This window comes from Hyperoodon ampullatus, assembly GCF_949752795.1.
Source record: "Hyperoodon ampullatus genome assembly, chromosome: 2".
NCBI classification, from domain to species: domain Eukaryota; kingdom Metazoa; phylum Chordata; class Mammalia; order Artiodactyla; family Ziphiidae; genus Hyperoodon; species Hyperoodon ampullatus.
The window spans coordinates 17,652,188-17,670,383 of NC_136915.1; the positions used below are offsets into that span (position 1 = coordinate 17,652,188).

At 57.2% G+C, this 18,196-nt stretch overlaps 1 protein-coding gene across 1 annotated transcript in view; it reads right to left on the reverse strand.

The window, feature by feature from the left end:
* Positions 1–15,136: 15,136 nt before the first annotated feature.
* The window catches only part of RAP1GAP (RAP1 GTPase activating protein), a gene marked incomplete at both ends in the record, with an annotated part of 49,887 nt that continues 46,827 nt past the window's right edge, over positions 15,137–18,196 (reverse strand). The window contains 3 exons of the mRNA XM_079697568.1: positions 15,137–15,252; positions 15,585–15,687; positions 16,679–16,802. Of these exons, the coding sequence (XP_079553694.1) occupies positions 15,137–15,252; positions 15,585–15,687; positions 16,679–16,802 (343 nt within the window). The remainder of the gene's footprint in view (positions 15,253–15,584; positions 15,688–16,678; positions 16,803–18,196) is intronic.

Sequence of the window (18,196 nt, forward strand, 5' to 3'; positions counted from 1 at the left end):
CAGTACTAATGACTCATAACAGGGGCCAGTTAAATATGAACTTGGAAAGATGAGAAATTGTATGTCAGAAGCAGACATCCTTCAAGAATGAAAATGCAGCTGAGCAGATTTCTCTTTGAGTTTCGTAGCAGTCCTGGCAAAAAGGGAAGCACAGCTGAGCTGATGCTGGGATAACAAATTAAACTACTGCCTACATTCTCGCCAGGACAGAGACCTCATCTTCAACTGTACATTACAGCATTTTCATTTGTTATTCTCATACCATCTTCAAAATTTTTGTCATATCTCTGTACTATCATTTCCTAAACACTTCTCTTTTTCTTTTTTAAAATTTATTTTGGCTGCACCAGGTCTTAGTTGGTGGCATGCAGGATCCTTAGTTGCGGCATGCGGACTTCTTAGTTGGGGCATGCAAACTCTTAGTTGTGGCATACATGCGGGATCTAGTTCCCTGACCAGGGATCAAACCCACATCCCCTGCACTGGGAGCACAGAGTCTTTACCCCCTGGAGTCCCTCTAAACACTTCTTTAAATTCACATTTAAGCAGTGTGTTTTTAAAAGTTCGCCAGGGACTTCCCTGGTGGCACAGTGGTTAAGAATCTGCCTGTCAATGCAGGGGACACAGGTTCGAGCCCTGGTCCAGGAAGATCCCACATGCCGTGGAGCAACTAAGCCCGTGTACCACAACTACTGAGCTTGCGAGCCACAACTACTGAAGCCTGCGTGCCTAGAGCCCGTGCTCCGCAACAAGAGAAGCCACTGCAATGAGAAGCCCATGCACCGCAACAAAGAGTAGCCCCCGCTTGCCACAACTAGAGAAAGCCCATGTGCAGCAACAAAGACCCAACGCAGCCAAAAATAAATTTTAAAAATGTTCGCTAGTACCACCCAAAATCAATTTACATGTCTCTGGGGTATGCAAACCATCCTTTGTGTCTTAGGTTGGGTTTTCCAGAGGCAGACTCTGTGACAAGGATCTGAGTACAGCTAGTTTATAAAAGGAACCCAGAAAGCACCAGGCAGAGTGGGGAAGTCAGCATGGAAAGGGAAGGATATGTTATTAAGCAGGTTACCATTCTGGACAACTAGGGCTCAGTCCCACTGTGGGCCTCCAGGAAACTGTGTAGAAGATGTATCTCAGAGTTATACCACTGTGGGGCGAGGGAGCCAGGGTATTTATTCTCCAGCTCTAATCCCTCATTGGCTAAGGGCTGCTCCCAGGAAAATGAACACTGTGGCCCTTCCAACCTGCCCCTGGAAGGGCTGAGACAAAGCTCCCAAGCATGTGCTAGAACAGTAAATGCTCAAAGGATACAAACAAAGCACCATCATATCTGTTAAACTTTGGGATGTGGTTCAAAAGCATGGGCTGTGAGTCAGAGAGATAGGGGTTCCTGTCTCTGCTCCATCACTTTCTCGTTTCTATGCACTCAGGAGAGTTCTTTAACTTCGCTGATGTTCCATTCCTGCATCTGAATGTACAGTCCCAGCACCATGCTGAACACATACTGAGCCTTTAGGATCCCATGAGAAACAAGGAGCTCCTCCTGCCGTGAGTCCAGGCTGTGGGCTGATGTCTGCTTCAAGAATAATCAAGGATGCTCAGGTGCCACTGCTCCAGAGTCTTCCCCATGCCTCCCACACCCAGGCTGGACCCCACACCTTCACGTCACTCATCACCCCTTTATTCTAACTGTTGGTGGCTCTGAGTCCTAATCCAGGGCAGGGGTCCAGGCAGAGGTCCCAGCTCCACCCATCCACCTGCAGAACTAGAAGCTAAGGGTGACAGTAAGATGCTTTCTCAGGGAGGAAGACTGAAGCTAAGCTGACAAATCCTCTTCTAGTCATCCAGATAACCCTGTCTTCTGTTAAAGAGAAATCTAGAACTTAACACAATAAGAGTTTATTTCTATCTCAAACATCTGGTGGTGCCTCTGGTCAGGTGCCTGGGACCCAGTTTCTTTCCACTATGTGGCTCTGCTGTCCTCTAAGTTCCAGATGTTCTATCTAACCAGAACGTCTATCTGACCAGCTCACCAATGAGGAGGGTGGGAGGGACTCACTTTTTAACCACTTCTTCCTGGAAGTAACATATGTCCCTTCTACTCACAGTGCATTGGTGAGAACTAGTCACATGATCCCGTCAAATACAAAGGAGGCTGGGAAATGTAGTCTTCAGTTGAGTGGCTGTTTCCCACCAACAACTCTAGCAGGTTCTCAACCGCGGCACTACCGGCACTTGGGGCTGGGTGCTTCTCTGTTGTGAGGACTGCCCTGTGCATTGTAGGATGGTTAGCAACATGCCCAGCCCCTCCTCACTAGATTTCTAGGGGACACAATCGCTGCCCCCCACCCCACTCAACAGTGAGCACCTTTGCTCCACAGAAAGGAAGGGGTGTAGGAAGCTTGGGTTGTCTTGTCTCAGCTTTGCTTATGCTCAGGGCACCTTCCAACTCACATGATCCCCAGACATCACTGAGTATCCTCACAGTGTTTCAGAACATTGGGAACTTGCACAAAAGATTTGAATTTCTGGCTTTTTTGAAAAATTGGAAGGTGTGCTGGCACTGCCCCACATTTCTGCAGGGCAGTAGTCAGCTGGAGCTGAGAGACGGCTGCCCATCTTGGGGGTACCTCTCCTGTTTGCCTCAGTCCCCAGGGTTCCCTGTACCGTTATGCAAAGCCCCTCTTGACTGGTGTTACCTGTCTGGTCGTTGTGGAAACTGAGCTTGTTGCCTCTGCCTTATTCTGGGCCACAGCCTGGGCCATGCCTGGGAGACAACTGTGAACAGACCCAAGGCTCCGTCCTCAGGAAGTTCATATCTCATGGCAGAGACCACCAGAGGGAATCCCAGGGTGATGGGGAGGCAAGGAACTGTGGGGGCATGGAGGGGGCACCTAACCAGCTGAGGGCACAAGTGGGGTGGGCACAGAAACAGAAGGCAAAGAATGAACTGGGGCTTGACAAGGCGAGGAGGACTGAGGCAGGCATGAGGCTACAGAGGGGAATTCAGAGGAAATGTTGTGGGAAAGATGGGCAGGAGGGCCTCAAATGCCATTCCAAGAAGCCGGGGGTTGACCTTGAAGACCCTGGGGAGCCATGGAAGATTCTGGAGCTGGGGCGTGAGCATCATTTTTGAAAGATCATCTTGGCTGCCAGCTTTGAGGGCAGCTTTGAGAAGAATTAGAGGCTGGGAAACCAACAAGGAGTCTGCTGCAAGAGGCCAGGCAAGGGAAGCTGGGGTCATGGAGGTGGGGAGGAGGAAGCAGTCCCCAAACCTGTGCCTGAGAGTCTCAGTCCTGTTCGTGAAGAAGGAAACTGGACCAGCATGTAAGTGGATAGATTGTCAGCAAACTTACTGCTCTGAGATTGAAGGCAGGAGGGAGCAGGGGACCTACAAAGCACCGCACGCCCTACTAAGCACCCAAGACATGGCAGTGAAGTTGTAGGATGGTTAGTAGCATCCCCAGATGCTAGACACATTCACATACCCCACCACCATCCTGTGAGCTGGACAATATCATCCCCATTTTACAGGTTAGAAAGTTGAGGCTTGGCAGGGCACAGGGACCTGTTCCATGGCTTGTAAGTGACAGCTGCAAGTTGAACCCAGGTCTGACTGACCCCCAGTCCACCTCCTCCAAGCCCCTCCGAGGCGCTAATCTCTCCAAGGAAAACAACCCCAGCCCCATCAGCCACAGACGCCCTTCGATTAGGTAGTGAGATCCCCAAAGCAGCAGCATTTATAATTAGCCCCGGTGGCTAACCCTGAGACCTCCCACCAAGATCTAGTACCAGCCGATCTGGGGGTGGGGTGGGGGATTAAGTTCTTAGAAGAGGATTTGGGCTTCCGAGTTCCTGTGTGGCTTCCTGGGGCCTCCTTGTGATGCTGCCTTGATCATGGCTCCAGGCTCTTTTGTGGCTCCTCAGCCATCTGCCCGCAACCTCAGGATGGGGGGCACGCACATGACCCACCAGCCCAGCAGGGGCAGGCGGGGCAGGGGGCCGCCACCGGCCAGTGCTGGCTCTCCCTCCTGCCCATTGGAACCGAGGCTTAGAATCGCTGAGGTGGTGGAAACACTGGCTATAGGCACAGCTGTGGACATTTCCACGGTGCTCCCTGAGGGCCAGCATCCTTCCTAGTGCTTCACAGTGCACTTAACTCATTTATCCGCCCAACCACTCTCAGAGGGCAGGGACTGTTACTGTCTCTGGTTTACAGATGAGGAAAAGGAAGCAGAGAGAAATCTGATAACTTCTGTGAAGTCCCACAACTAACAGGAGATGAGAAGGACGTGAAGGCAGGCAGTGCGGCCGCGGAGCGCGGGATCTAATCACGCACCGGGCAGAGAGGAGGAGTCGGGATTGTAACTCTGCAAAGGTTCGAGGGAGCAGGGCTGCCGGCGTCAGTCAGGAGATCCTGACCTCTTGGGCCTGTGCCCTTGTCCCGGTGGGGAGGGCCCAGCAGCCTCGGGCAGAGCCCCTGCCTCCCCCTGACCCCCCCTCCCTCCCCCTCCCTCCCCCTGTCCAGGCCAGGGCTGGTGGCCCCAGGGTCTCTGAGGTCAGCCTGGGCTTGAACACTCTGGCTGAGGGCCCTGTAATCAGCCTCCTGCCCATTCAGGTGACCTGGCTGGGGAACAGTGGTAGCTAAGAGGCTGTGCCCTGAGGACGGGGGCTGGGTCAGGATGAGAAGAGGGCTCTGGGGCAGGATACGGACAGGCTCAAGGTGTGATCATTCCCTCTTCTCCCAGAGCCCTTCCAGGGCTAAGGCCTGAGCAGCTGCTGCCTGTTCTCAGGGTATGAACAGGTGCTGTCCTGACATCCAACCTCAAGGCAAGATTCAGTGCTGGATGGGCCTTTTGCCCTGATCCCTCCCCTCCTGAGGGATCTCCTGGGGACAGCCCTCTTTCCATTGTCGCCCAGACAAAGCTCAGGGCTGGAGTTGGCTTCTGCAGGCCAGGGAGGAAGGTAGCCCAGAGAGGGTCAGAGACCAAGTTGAAGTCACACAGTAAAACGGGCAGAGGAGCCCAGCTTCCACCTCGGGCAAAGGGTTCTCCCAGTCTCCTGACCCTGGGTCCAGCCAGCTCAGGGTCAGTCATGCCTTGGGACTGTGGGTGCCAGGGAGAGAGGAGGACACAGGAGCCCAGTGCCTGCCTCACGCTGGCATCTCAGCACCCCCTCCCCGCCAGCCATCTCTCTCCACCCTCCTAGGTAGGGCACTGGCACTGGCCCCATTTTACAAATAAGAAAACCAAGGTCCAGAGAGTGACTGGGGGCCTTGCTGTAGCTGGTGGGCCGGGAGGACTTGTCTGAGGAGGTGACATTTGGTTTGAGACCCAGTCGGTAAGAAGGTGGCCTTTCAAAGAGCTGGAGGAAAGATTATTCCAAGTAGGATAAAGCAAGTGCAAAGACCCTGGGGCAGGAATACTCTTAATATATTTGAGGGACAGAAATAACCAATGTGGCTGGAGCCCAGAGAAAGGGGAGACAGTGGATGGGATGAGTTGGGAGTGGTGGACAGGAACTGTGTCACGTGGGGCACGATAGGCACCTGCATCTTCCTCTGTCACACGGGAAGGTTAGACGCAGGGAGTGACACAATCCAGCTTATGGAAAGATTGCTCTGGCTGCCATGCAGGGGTCAGGAATGCTAGGAACAGATGCCGGACGGCAGTCTGGAGGCCTTTCTGTTGCTGGGGGTGGAGGTGGTGATGGCTTGGACCAGCTAAGTGTGGTGGGAAGGGGCTTCATCCCAGACACGTTTGTGAATCAAAGCCAGCCGGGCTTGCTGACGGGCTGAATGCAGGGAGCGGAGGATCCAGCGGAAGCAGGGATGCCCCTTCAGTTTGGGGTCTGAGCACCTGGGTGGAATGCCGTTTATGCATATGGGGGAGCAGATCTGGGGAGAAAATAGAGAGTTGGTTTGGATCACGTTAGCTTGGAGATGCCCATTGGACTTTGGAGTGGACATGCTGGTAGGTAGTTGGGAAAGAGTCTGGATGGAGTTCAGGCGAGGAGCCCAGGCCGGAGGTAGAAGGATGAGCGTCACAATGGCATTTAAAGCTATGGGGGAGGGAGATGATGAAACGTGCCCCAGATCACAGAGAGCCAATGGCCAGGATTTGAACTGGGCTCTGTCAGACTCCAAAACCCATGCGAGCTCTTTCCACTCCATCAGGCAGTCACCTGGGAGAGGCGAACAGAGGGGGCTGTGTCAGAGGTGTGGGCAGGGGCTTTAAGACTCGGGGGTGGGGACAAGAAGAAGCCCCTGAAAATGACTTTGGGGACAACTGAGATCCTTCCAGCCTGGGCTGCCCACCCCACAACCACAGCCTGCCCAGCTGGCGGAGCCCTGGTCAAGCATGGAGTCCTGACCCCTGCCCATTGTACAGATGGAGAAACGGAGGTCCAGAGGAGGGCAGGGCTGGACGCTAGGTCTTCTACCTGCCAACCCTGGCTTCTCCACCAGCCTCTAGGGAGGACTCCTGTCTGAACCAACTCAGTGGTTCAGTGGCAGCCACCCAACAATGACAATCCTGAAGGGGGTGGATGTTTCTCTTGAGGTCCTCAGAGAGAACTGGGGCCTGGGGCCTTCCCTCCTGGCCTCCCCACCAGGGCAATGTTTGCCCCAGTTTAGCCATCCCCGGCCTCAGGACCCTTCCAGGTCTCTGGCAGGGCAGCCTCGAGTCTGGCACCAGTTGTGGCTCCTGCCCCGTGGCCAGGATCGAGGCCCTCCCCGGCCCCTGCCCAGACCACCCAGCGCCAGGGCCTGGTGGAGCCCAGTGGGGCTGGCGGGCAGTGTTCCCAGGCCGGCCAGTCGCGGTCTGGCTCCGCCCGAGGGGCTGTGGCCTGGGAACCACTAGCTGTCTCCTCGGGGAAGCAGCTGGGACCTCCAGAACAAACAGGGAAACCACAGGCCTGCGCCCCGCCTGAGGAGGGGAGCTGCCTCTGACCTTGTCAGCAAATGCCAGTGGGGAAGGAGCATCAGCTGGGGGGCTCGAAGCCCCTGGTGGGGTGGGGCGTGTCTCCTCCGCCTCAGGCCGGGAACAAAGCCTCGGAATCAGACAGATCTAGGTTTATATCCAGACTCTGCCACATCCTAGCTGAGTGGCCTTGGGCAAGTGACTTCGCTGCCCTGTGCCTCAGTTTCTCCTTCTGCAAAAACAGCCCCAGTAGCACCTGCCTCCTAGAGCTGTAGTCACATGACCTGGAGTCCACTGCATGGAAAGCACCCGGCTCAGAGCCTCCTGCACAGTAGGTCCTGGAAGGACATTAGTCCCTGACCCATCGCTGGCTCAGTGGGAGCCAGAACAATCCTGGGGGATTCCTGGGCCTGGCAGGGCAGGCCGGGACAACCTCGCTGATTCAGAGCAGTGGGCAGGGTGGGGGGAATGGGGGAGCAGCTGACTCCACTAAAAGCCACAATTAGAGCTCAATTTACAGAGACGCTGTTAGTTCTTCCCAGGGCAGATGTGATTATAGGCTCGGAGCTAACCCATTTCTAACAGGATGACACACAGAGGGCCCCGTCCAGGCCGTGGCAGGACGTCCAGCCCCGCCCCTCGCTGTACAACTGGGGAAACCAGGCCTGAGCAGGAGGGACCAGCTCCAGCTCACACTGCAGGTTGGGGGGCCAGGCCCAGGCCCTGCCACCGGATGGCCACTCCAAGCTCTGTCCCCAACTCTAACTTTTCTCTGAAGGATTTCCTGCTGATCTAGAAGACAGAGACACCTTGAAGGAGCTGACATGCCTTGAAAAAGAGGGATGGGGGCCAAGATGGCTAAAGCCCCATGAGGAAGCGGGCCTGTCGGGATGGCTCAGTGTGACACTGGCCATGGGGCCTGGGCCTTGGGGCCAGCCACTCCCTACCCAACCCACAGGGGCCTCAAAACGATACCAATAATATGGGGCTCCCCTGGTAGCACAGTGGTTAAGAATCTGCCTGCCAATGCAGGGGACACGGGTTCGAGCCCTGGTCCGGGAAGATCTCACATGCCGCGGAGCAACTAAGCCCGTGCTCCACAACTACTGAGCCTGCACTCTAGAGCCCGCGAGCCACAACTAATGAGCCCGCGAGCCACGACTACTGAAGCCTGCGTGCCTAGAGCCCGTGCTCTGCAACAAAGAGAAGCCACCACAATGAGAAGCCCGCGCACCACAAAGAAGAGTAGCCCCCACTCGCCGCAACTAGAGGAAGCCCGCGTGCAGCAACGAGGACCCAATGCAGCCAAAAATAAATAAAATTTAAAAAAATGATACTGATAATAATAATAATAGCAGCAATAATCATGGTGGCTCCCCCTCTGAAGCTCTCTCACCGAGGACTGGCATCATCTCATACCCTTCACAGTAGCCAGGGAGGGAGCTGCTACCGTTATCCCCATTGTAGGGATGGGGAAACTGAGGTTCAAAGTGGTCAGTGACTTGCCCAAGGTCACACGGTGAGCCAGTGGCAGGGCCAGCACTGGAACAGGTATGCTCCTACTGAGATCAGAAGAGATGCTGCAGTCCTTTATCACCTGGCCTGGAGCCGGGTCATCCCAGCGAACGGCGGCAGTGAGGGAGGGATCAGCAAGTGAATAAATGAATGAATGTATGAATGAATGAACAAAAAGGCTGTTTAAGGGACTCTGTCCTGGGGGAGGTGTGGGAGAACCACAGGCCTCTCCCTAGTTGGCCCCTTCAGGAAGACCCCTGAGATCAATGTGCTTCAGGAAAAGATCCAAATCTTACCTCCCCAGAAACAAGTATCCTCAAGTTTCTGGGTCCCAGGAATCTCCCAACCGTCCAAATGCCCCCCTAAGGAGTACTGATCAGCACCTCTTTGGCCTGCTTCCCTGCCTTAGTCCCAAAAAGCCCCCAATGCCAGAAGCCAGAGGTCACCCTGCCTTAGTTCCCAGCCCCAACCTGCATGCTTGCCCAGGCTGGGCAAGCTGGGATTGGGGTCTGGGGTGAGGGCGGGGTAGGAGAAAAGCTGGCATCATCTCTCTGTGCCCTCTGCCGTGCTCCTCCCCTCCACAGCTCACTTTGGGGAGCCCCTGGGGTGAGGGCGGTGCACACTCCCGTTGGATCCAAGGAGCTTGGGAGGGGCAGGTAGGGTGCTGGAACCCCTGCTGGCCAGGCACCACCCCACTGCTGTGGGCATGTGTTGGGAGAATTCTTCATTCATTCAACAAATATTTATGAAGCCCCTACTGTGTGCCAGGACCTGGGTGAGGCACTGGGGCTCAGGAGAGACATTCCCTTCTGATGTCTATGGTTCCCCTGAGGAGGTAACTGGTGTCTGTGTATCACGTGCACCACACCCTGCCAGCCAAGCTCCTGAGGACTGGCCCCGCCCCAGAAAACTGAAAGCTCCCTGTGGGCAGGAGCTGTTCCTCCCACATCAGACAGGGATTTCCCCCAGGCGTGGCTGTGACATCCCTGCCAGGCGGGGGCTCCCTCAGTCTATAGAACCTGCTGCGGCTAAGAAATTTCTCCTCTCATTCTTAGAGCCTCCCCGATAGGGCTGCCAGATAAAACATAGGATGTCCAGTCAAACTTGAATTTCAGATAAACAAGGGATGATTTTTAGTTTAAGTATGTCCCAAATATTGCATGAGGTATACTTAAACTAAAAATCATCCCTTGTTTATCTGAAATTCAAGTTTAACTGGGCTCTGTGTGTTTCTGCTTGCTAAATCTGGCCACCCTACCCCTGGAGCTCAATTCTTCTGCTCGCACCTGGCCTGGATGGATGGCCCAGGTCATGACAGAGCCCCTGCCTGCCCAGTTACAGCTCCTATCGGTCCCCAGGACTACTGTCCTCCCCCACCAGGACCCACCTGCAGCCCCAGCTCCCAGGTAGACACTTACCCCTTACCTGGCATGCACAGTCCAGCTTACAGACTGTCAGAAGGCTGTGGGGGCCTCCTGCATGATGGACCCAGAGAGAGGGGGATAGAGTCACAGCTGCAGAGAGGGACCTCGAGTGTCAGAGACAGAGAAAGGCAGAGACACAGAGATAAAGGGACATAAAGAGTAAGCAGATGGAGACTGTGGGAGATAGCCAAGACAGAGACAGACAGAGAGCTTAAGGCTCCCTGCCCAGAACTGCTTCAGGGAGACCAGTGCAGAGGGTGGAGGACCCTGAGAGCCCACCAGGGTTCATTCTGAGTGGATCAGGGCAGAGGCTGGGCCCCTGAGCCCCTGTACTGGGCCAGGGTTCTGGGCCCTGGGCCCTGGATGGGCAGGCCTTGGGAGGCAGCTTGGGGTCTCCGGCACTGGCCGTCAGGGGTGGGAGTCCTCCCAGCCCCTCTGCTCTCCCCTCACCCTGCCTCCCAGGGGGCAAACACAGGGACATTCATGGCTTCCCAGAAGGGCCTATGGGGCAGCCAGAGTGGCTTTTAAAATTAGCCTTGCTAACCAGATCTGGTTATTTCAGGAGGCTCCGTCCCTGACTGTCCCCTTGGCAGGGCGGATACAGGGAAGGAGGGAGGGACCTCCACATTCCAGGGTCCCTGGTTAAGTACCCCCTGTGGCCTGAGCAGCAGAGAACATCCAGGTCCCAGTCCCCTGGCACTGGGCGGGCCTGGGCCTGCGGCCGGCTCCTTGGCAACGTTGCCCCAGAGTTAGCCATGGATGTCCAGGGACGCCCCAGCTGCTGGGGGACGGGGAGGACCCCTCCTATCGGGCATGGGGTTTATGCCACATCCCTTAGAGGCCATGACAGCTTCTTGGCCTGACAGCAACAGGTAGGGCTTTGCCTCCATTTTATAGGTGAGGAAACCGAGACCTGGAGAGACAGGTCCCAGCTCTGAGGCAGGGGAGACAGGGCTGTCGGGTCAGCCAGGCACCCAAGTCCCTCCATGGAGGCCTCTTGCCTCCTGCGTCCAGAGAAACCTTTGGCTGCCGTTTCCACCACCAGAGTTATTTCTAAGCAGAGTCCTGTGCTGCCCGGCGCCCGGCGCCCCCCGCCCAAGCCCTAATTTCAGCCTCGGGTCAGTGTCCTGGCTCGCCCTCCCCACCTCAGAACCCAGGACGAGCACAGAGCTGGCGCCGGCACAAGAGAAACAGCGCCGGACACTTTGATCCCAGAGGCCAGATTCGTCCTCGGCCTCCCCCAGCCCCACCTTGGAGCCTGGAGGGGTGGGGCGGGGGCCCGGGCTGAAACCCAGCCCAGAGGCCGGCCCTTCCCGCTGACGGGGACTCTGCCACAACCTGGGCAGGCCGAGGGGCAAAGGCAGGTTCTGCTCATCAGGCTGGCCCCCTGCTTCCCCTCTGGCTCAGCTGCGGGCCAGAGCTGTGGGGTGGGACACATCATAAAGGGATACAAGCAGAGGTGCCCCACTTCTTTTATACAAGGATCGTGAACCCCGGTAAAGCCCAGGAAGCTGAGGTTCAGGGAAGCAACTGATAACTGTACATTCCCAACGCCTCGTACCCAGACACCTGTGCCGGGCTCCGCACCAGCTGCTTCATCCCACATTCAGAGAGAGACTCCCCAGCCTCTGATGCGGGTCACGGAGATGGCCCTCGTTAATGGCTAGCTGCATGTCCCCACACACAACACACACTATTTTTTGAGCCCACTGTGTGCTAGGGAAGCACCAAGAACTTTCTAAGGTATCATCTCATTGAATCCTCACATCAGGGTACCAAGGGCAGGACTATTAGCATTCCCATCATACAGATGAAGACCCTGAGGCCCAGAGAGACAAAGTCATGTGCCCGAAGTCACAGAGCTAGGAGGTGAACAGACTCAGACCTAAGTTCTTGATCTTGGTGCTGAAGTGGGGCTACTGGCCCTTGGTGCTGGGATGGGAGGAGACAGGGTAAGAGACTGGGGCAGAGAGTGGGGAAGAGCCAGGGCCTGGGAGGGGTTAGAGAACAGGGGTGAGGCAGAGGAGGGGAGGGGGGTTACCAGGGGACCCACTGAGCCCAGGGCCAAACCCAGGTGGGTGGGGTTGGAGTGGATGTGAGTCACCACCCTTGGGTGGCCCCAGACATCTGAGTGTCACAGCAGGGCCCTGTCGGGAAAGCCCCTGGGGTGCACCCAGCATCGTCCTGGGGAGGGCATGGGAGCTGTGGTGGGAGGGGGCGAGGCCAAGGCATGGTTAGTCCCGCTGGAACCCAATTCTTTGCCCGTGCCCCCAGACCCCAAATCCCCCCACCTGCTCTTCCTCCTGTGCTCCTACCTCAGAGGAGACCCTCCCATTCACCCAACACTCAGGCCAGGACCCCGCCCCCCCCCCCGCCCCACATCACATCAGGCCACATCAGTCCCTTCGTCCAGATGCTCAAGTCTCCCAGCATTTTCCAGACCTGCCAACTGTCCTGGTTACCCTCCGCACCCAGCAATGGCCTCCTGGGTCCTCCCCTCTTTGGGCTGACATTGCCCAGCCAGTCCCCACCAGCAGCCCCCACTTCTCTTTCTAGTGCTATTTTGCATCCTCCATGGCTCCCCACTGCCCTCAGCATGAAGCCTTAGCCCCTTGGTCTGGCGCCCAAGGCCATGTGACCTCTGGCCTCACCTCTGCCCCATCTCCCTGCCCCTCCATCATCACCCCCCCATCATTCAGAACTGCTGGCTCCCTTCCCGACAGCAAGCAGCACTCTCTCTCCTCCTCTATTTGCACCTGCAGCTCGCTCCCCAGGGACACTCTCCTAAGCCTTTCCAGGATGCTCAGGCACCACTGTTCCGGAGTCTTCCCCATTCCTCCCTTAGCCAGGCTGGACCCCATGCTCGTCCCCGCCCCCACCCCCGCCAGGGCATTCGTCACCCTTTATTGTAACCGCTCTGCACTGTGAGCTCCTTCCAGCAGCTGGACAGATTCATCGCCATCGCCCCACCCCCATCATTCCAGGTAAGCAATCCCTTGGCGCCCTCAGGTGGCCACATAGGGGAAACCCTTGAGCTTCACTGGGCATAGGAAAAGAGAGGAAAGCCGATCCTTGAGCACCCACGGGGTGCCAGACGCTGTGCTAGATGTTCCACATGCTCCAGCTCCGTGAATCCTCATGACGAACCCTTGGGAGAGGTACTATCGCTTCCGTTTTACAGAAGTGGAAACTGAGGCTCAGAGAAGCTTATAAGTTTCTCAGTGTCACCCAGAGAGTTAAAGAGACGGTGTCAGGACTCCAATCTAGGTCTGCCTGATTGGACCTTCAAAACCACGTTCTCCCCCCTGTGAAGAGGGGAGCAAGGTGGAAGAAAGGGCAGGGCCATGGGGGGGAAGCCACAGCTGGTGGTCACGGAGCCTGCGGCTTGGCCCTGGAGGTGCTCGCAGACCCAGCTGCTGATTCGGGGGTGAATAGGCTCTCCCTCGCCACCACGGTGCCACTGAGATCTGTCAGGTTGATCCGGCTGGGGGGCGGGGTCACACGAAGCCACATCCGACTCGGGGTACAATAGCGATAAATAGAATTTATTTTGTACAACTGTTACTGACATACACACGGCCACGGGGGGCTTCCAAAATGGGTGTTGGGGCCGGAAGGCTGGCCCTTGGCGTGGCGCCTAAAAAGTGTGGACAGACACACACAAGGATGTGGACTCAACAGCAGCTGTGCCTGGCTGCCCCCTCCATGGTGGGTGAGGGTGGCGCAAAGGTGCGGCCCATAACGCTAGGCCAGCTGAGACCCCTCGGCCCGGCGTGCCCAGGAGCATGGGAAGGCAGGGGTTAAGCTGGGTGCTGGCTGAGGAGCCAGGTAGCTCCCACTTCTCCCAAAAGCGGGTCACTCGTCTGTCGTGGAGGCAGTGGATAGGGCATCGGCGGTAGAGACTGAGGGTCCAGGAGGGGCAATGGGCACAGCGAGCCCCCTGCTCCTCGGCCCACCGGGGGCCCCAGGAACCCCAAGAAGCAGGGTAGGGTGATGGGAGGTCTCTGGGACGACAATCCTCCATTCTGGGGCAGGTGCATGGACTCACAGCCTTCAGTGACCTCTGAAATAATCTTGTCCATTTATAGCAGAGGCGCCCAGAGAGGGAGAGTGATTTGCCCATAGTCACAGAGCAGAACCCAAGTTAGAAGCTAGGACTTAGGACTCCCAGCCCAGTGCTCATTCTACCACACCTCACACCCCACGGCCTCCATAGCAGGCTCTGTATGCACTGAGATGTCTCAATCCCCCCTTCCAGCTCACTCCCCCTGAGTCCAGAGAGGCATCCAGGGGTGATGGATGGCCAGGCCTGGAGTCCTGTTTCAAGGGACCACTCCCTGGCCCAGCCGGCCCCCCAGCCCAGGGGCTGGGGATGATGCCAGCAGCTTCCCCGCTCCCAGGTCTGGATGGCTCTGCCCTGCAGAGACAGCCCAGAAAGTGGGCCAGGAGGAGGGTTGGGGAGGCGGGGGGCAGCCCATAGGCTGGTTGGTGCTGGCCTCGGGGGCAGAGGTCCCGTCTGCCTGGATTTGACACAGCATCTTCACCTTGTGCTTCTGCGGCCTCATCTGCAGGGTAAAGGGAGACGGAGGCACCATGAAGCAGGGGGACAGATGCGGAAGGGCCCACCCTTGGAGTTCCAGGCTCTGGGTGTTTCCATCCCACTGGGAACCCTCCTAGACCCCTCCCTCCCAACAATTCCCAAGTCCCTTTCAGGCTCCCATCAGATCCTCCCAGAAACTCATGGGCAGAGGTGAGGCAGCATTTATTAGCCCCATTGTACAGATAAGGAAACTGAGGCCCACGGTCACCTAGCACCTGAGTGGCAGGGGACTCAAACCTAGACACATAGCTCTCACCCAAGAGAGGTGACAGAGGAAGAGAGAGAAGTCGGCCCACCCCCGCCCTCTCCCCACCAAACAGAAGCTGAGGGCTGGTGCTGACCTGCTCAGTGTCACCTTCAGAGGGGCCTCCTGGCTAACAGCCCTGCACAGAGAATGGTGGCAATGCAGGTGACAGGACAGATGACACGGAAGATACATGCAAGCAGAAGTCACTGGCTGTGCCCAGGCTGGACGAGCCCAACCCTCCAGGATTAAGGGGGCCCCTTGGTCCAGCTCCCATCCCTGGGGACCCCTGGTCGCTTTGATGCCTCTCCCCAACAGCCAATCCCCCTCCCAGGTAGGGCTCCCCATAGGGCCAGGCTCCAGGCTACCCGTCCCCACCGTGGCCAGGCCCCTGGTGGCTGTGCGTACCAGCTGGGGCGTGTGCTGTTCAGATGCTTCCAGCTGGATCTTGATCTCGGGACATGCAGGGTCCCCCGACTTGCCGGCGTCTGGGTGGGGTGACCGAGAGGGGCCTGGGGAGGGAGGCAGGAGGGAGCCACCTCACTGGCCGCGGGGAGGCACCAGGGAGACGGGGGGCATGGATGGGCGGTCGGCACCAGTGCTCCCCAACCCCACCGAGCCCCTCCCTCTGGGACTCCCACCCTTAACTCCCTTCTTTACCCCCCTTCCTGCATCATCCTCCAAGGCCTTTCTGGAAACCACCAGCCCTCCAAGCCACCAACCACCCTAGGCTGGATAATGACCAGCCCACCGTCCCCATGTCAGGGGCAGTCCCATCACACACCCACCACCTGGGGCCTGAGAACTGCTTTTGACCCTCTGTGCCCAGCCTTGTCCCCGGCCCACCACAAGACCGGCCCCTGCCTGGCCAGTACCTGGGGAGCTGCCCCCACTTGTGGTGCTGACACTGTCCTCCAGCCACGTGCTATAGATGAAGGAGTCCCGCTTGTGGGGCGTCCCCGAGGACGAGACACTCTCCTGGGGATGGGGGAGGAGAGGAAGAGGGAGCTTAGCCCTTGGCCATGGCACTGGCTTGGCTCCCCTCTCCCCTCCTCACCACCCCCTCGCCGCTGCAATCCACAGCCCCCCACCCTTGCCCCTCTGCAAAGAGGATGAGGGCCCAGCAGTGTCTGCCCCACGGGGGACCAAAGGAGAACAGAGTGGGAACAGACACAGACCCAGGCGTGCGCGGGCACACGCACACGTGCGCTCCCATTCATTCATTCAGCAAACATTTATAGATGCTCTCGTAAGTCAAGCCACCGAGAGAAACCAGGAAAGGTCCCAGCCTCCCGAGAGCTTGAAGTTGAGAGGAGAGACAGGCTGTGAAGAGACTAGTACAAGCCCCACAGGGCAGGGCCTTGGTCTGCACTGTCCCCTCTGCCCATGCAGCGCCTGGCACGGGGCGTGGCAAGGAACAGCGCTCGCCGAAGGACTGTTGAGTGAAGCATGACAGACGGGTTCCAAGGACAGAGCCCAGGGTCTATGAGAGTGTAAAGGGGGCTCCTAACCTACCCTGGGACCAGGAAGGCAGGCTTTCAGGAGGAGGTGACATGAGGCTGAGCTGAGAAGGATGAATACGAGTCAGTCAGACAAAGTGGGAAGGAGGAAGCAGGCAGTGCTCCAGACAGAGGAAATGGCACGTGTGAAGGCCCAGAAGTAGAGTAAAAGCCTGGTTGGTCTGGGGGACTGCAAAGGAGGGCAACATGGCTGAAGTGGTAAGAGACGAGGCTGGGGAGGGAGGGGCTAGATCTTCAATGGCCTCAGAGATTGGGCTGTGGGGGGTACTGGGGAGCCATGGAAGGCTTTAGAGTAAGAGAAGGTCTGTCTGTATTACTCCTTTGGGCTGAGTCCCTTGATCACAACTCAACCACACCCAGCCTCATGCTTCCACCCAGAGCATCTCCAGGGACCAAAGAGCACCCCCTTCAGGCCGTTGTGGGGCACCTCCCCTCCCTGGGCCTCTCACCAGGCCTGTATCGTCCCCGTCCACACCCTCTGCTTCCTCCACGACGCTGGCGAAGCTGCTGGCACTGGACGAGGAGCGGGAGAAGTCCTTCAGCACTTCTGCTCTCTGAGCTGCTGTCTCCGCTCTGCCACAGATAGCGTCCTATCAGCCAGCATCCACACTGGGCACCTCCTGGGCCAAGACCCCATGCCCCTGCCCTCCCGGCCCAGGGCAGCCCAGCCTGCAGCCAGCCAAGGGCCTTTTTGGCCTCTTATAGCTCCCTGGGCCTCTGAGCCTCCCCGAGGCCACTGTCCTTCCTAACACGTGGATCCTATCATGCCCCTCCCCTGCTCAATACCCTCTCTTGGATCCCCACTGCCCCAGATGAAGTCCAATTTCCTTGGCTGGATGTTCAATCGTAACTATTAACAACAATACTGCCATCTAGTGCAGGTTTGCTCTGTGCCAGGCACTGTTCTAAGTGCTTTTACCCTAGTTATCTCATTGCTATCATTATTAGACCCATCCTACAGAGGAGTGGACACCAAGGCACAGAGAAGATGGGCACACAGCCCGAGGTCACACAGCCACAGGTGGGAGAACCGGTAGGACCCAGGCCTTCCAACTCCACAGTCTACTCTCTTTTAACTCTCTCACAATTTTGTCCCATGCTCAGGGCCTTTGTGTCTCCTGCCTGGAGTCTCACTCCTTCCCTCAAATCCCAAAAAGTAAATTCACCTTTTAAAAACCAGCCAGGGGTCGCCTACTCAAGGAGGCCCTCCCTGATTCTTCCTTGCTGTGGGAATGACCCTCTCTGCTCAGCTTTGTCTCTCCCTGTCCCTGTGGCCCTCTCCTGCTTCTCTGTTCACCCGCCCGACTCTTCAGCCCAGGCCGGGTCCTCTCAACAGCGCCCTCACCCCCGGCAGCCGACACAGAAGGGGCTCAGCCAACAAGCACTGAACGGAGGGGCAGCCTCCTGGCTGGCGTCCCTGCGTCTGCTCCTGCCCCCCCGCTCAGAGCCTTCATATGCTGACCACAGTCAGCTTGTTAAAGCATCACTACTCCTCTTAACTAAAATCTTCCAAAGCCTCCTTGCCAGTCTCAAAGTCCTCACATGGCCTTCAAAGCCGTGACCTAGCCCCCACCCGCCTCTCCAACCTCATCCCCTCTGCTACCGGTGTCTGCCTGGGCCCAGCCTCACTCATTCAGCTCCAACTGCACCAAGCATGCCTCAGGGCCTTTGCACTTGCCGTGTTTCTTACCTGAAACCTTCTTCCCTCTGCCATGCCACTGGAAGTCAGACCTAACAGGGCTGACTCCTCACTCAGCTCCCAATTCAAACCCCACCCCTTGGTAGATGTCTTCCCTGAGCACCCACCCAACGCCCCACCCCCACCCATTCTTCATCATATCCTCTGCTTTATTTTTCTATCATCACTATCTGGAAGTAGCTTATTAGGTTATGTTAGGCTGGACTGTCAGTTCCACGAGGCAGGGGCCGTGTATGTCCAGCTCACTGCTGTCTTGCAGAGCTTGGCA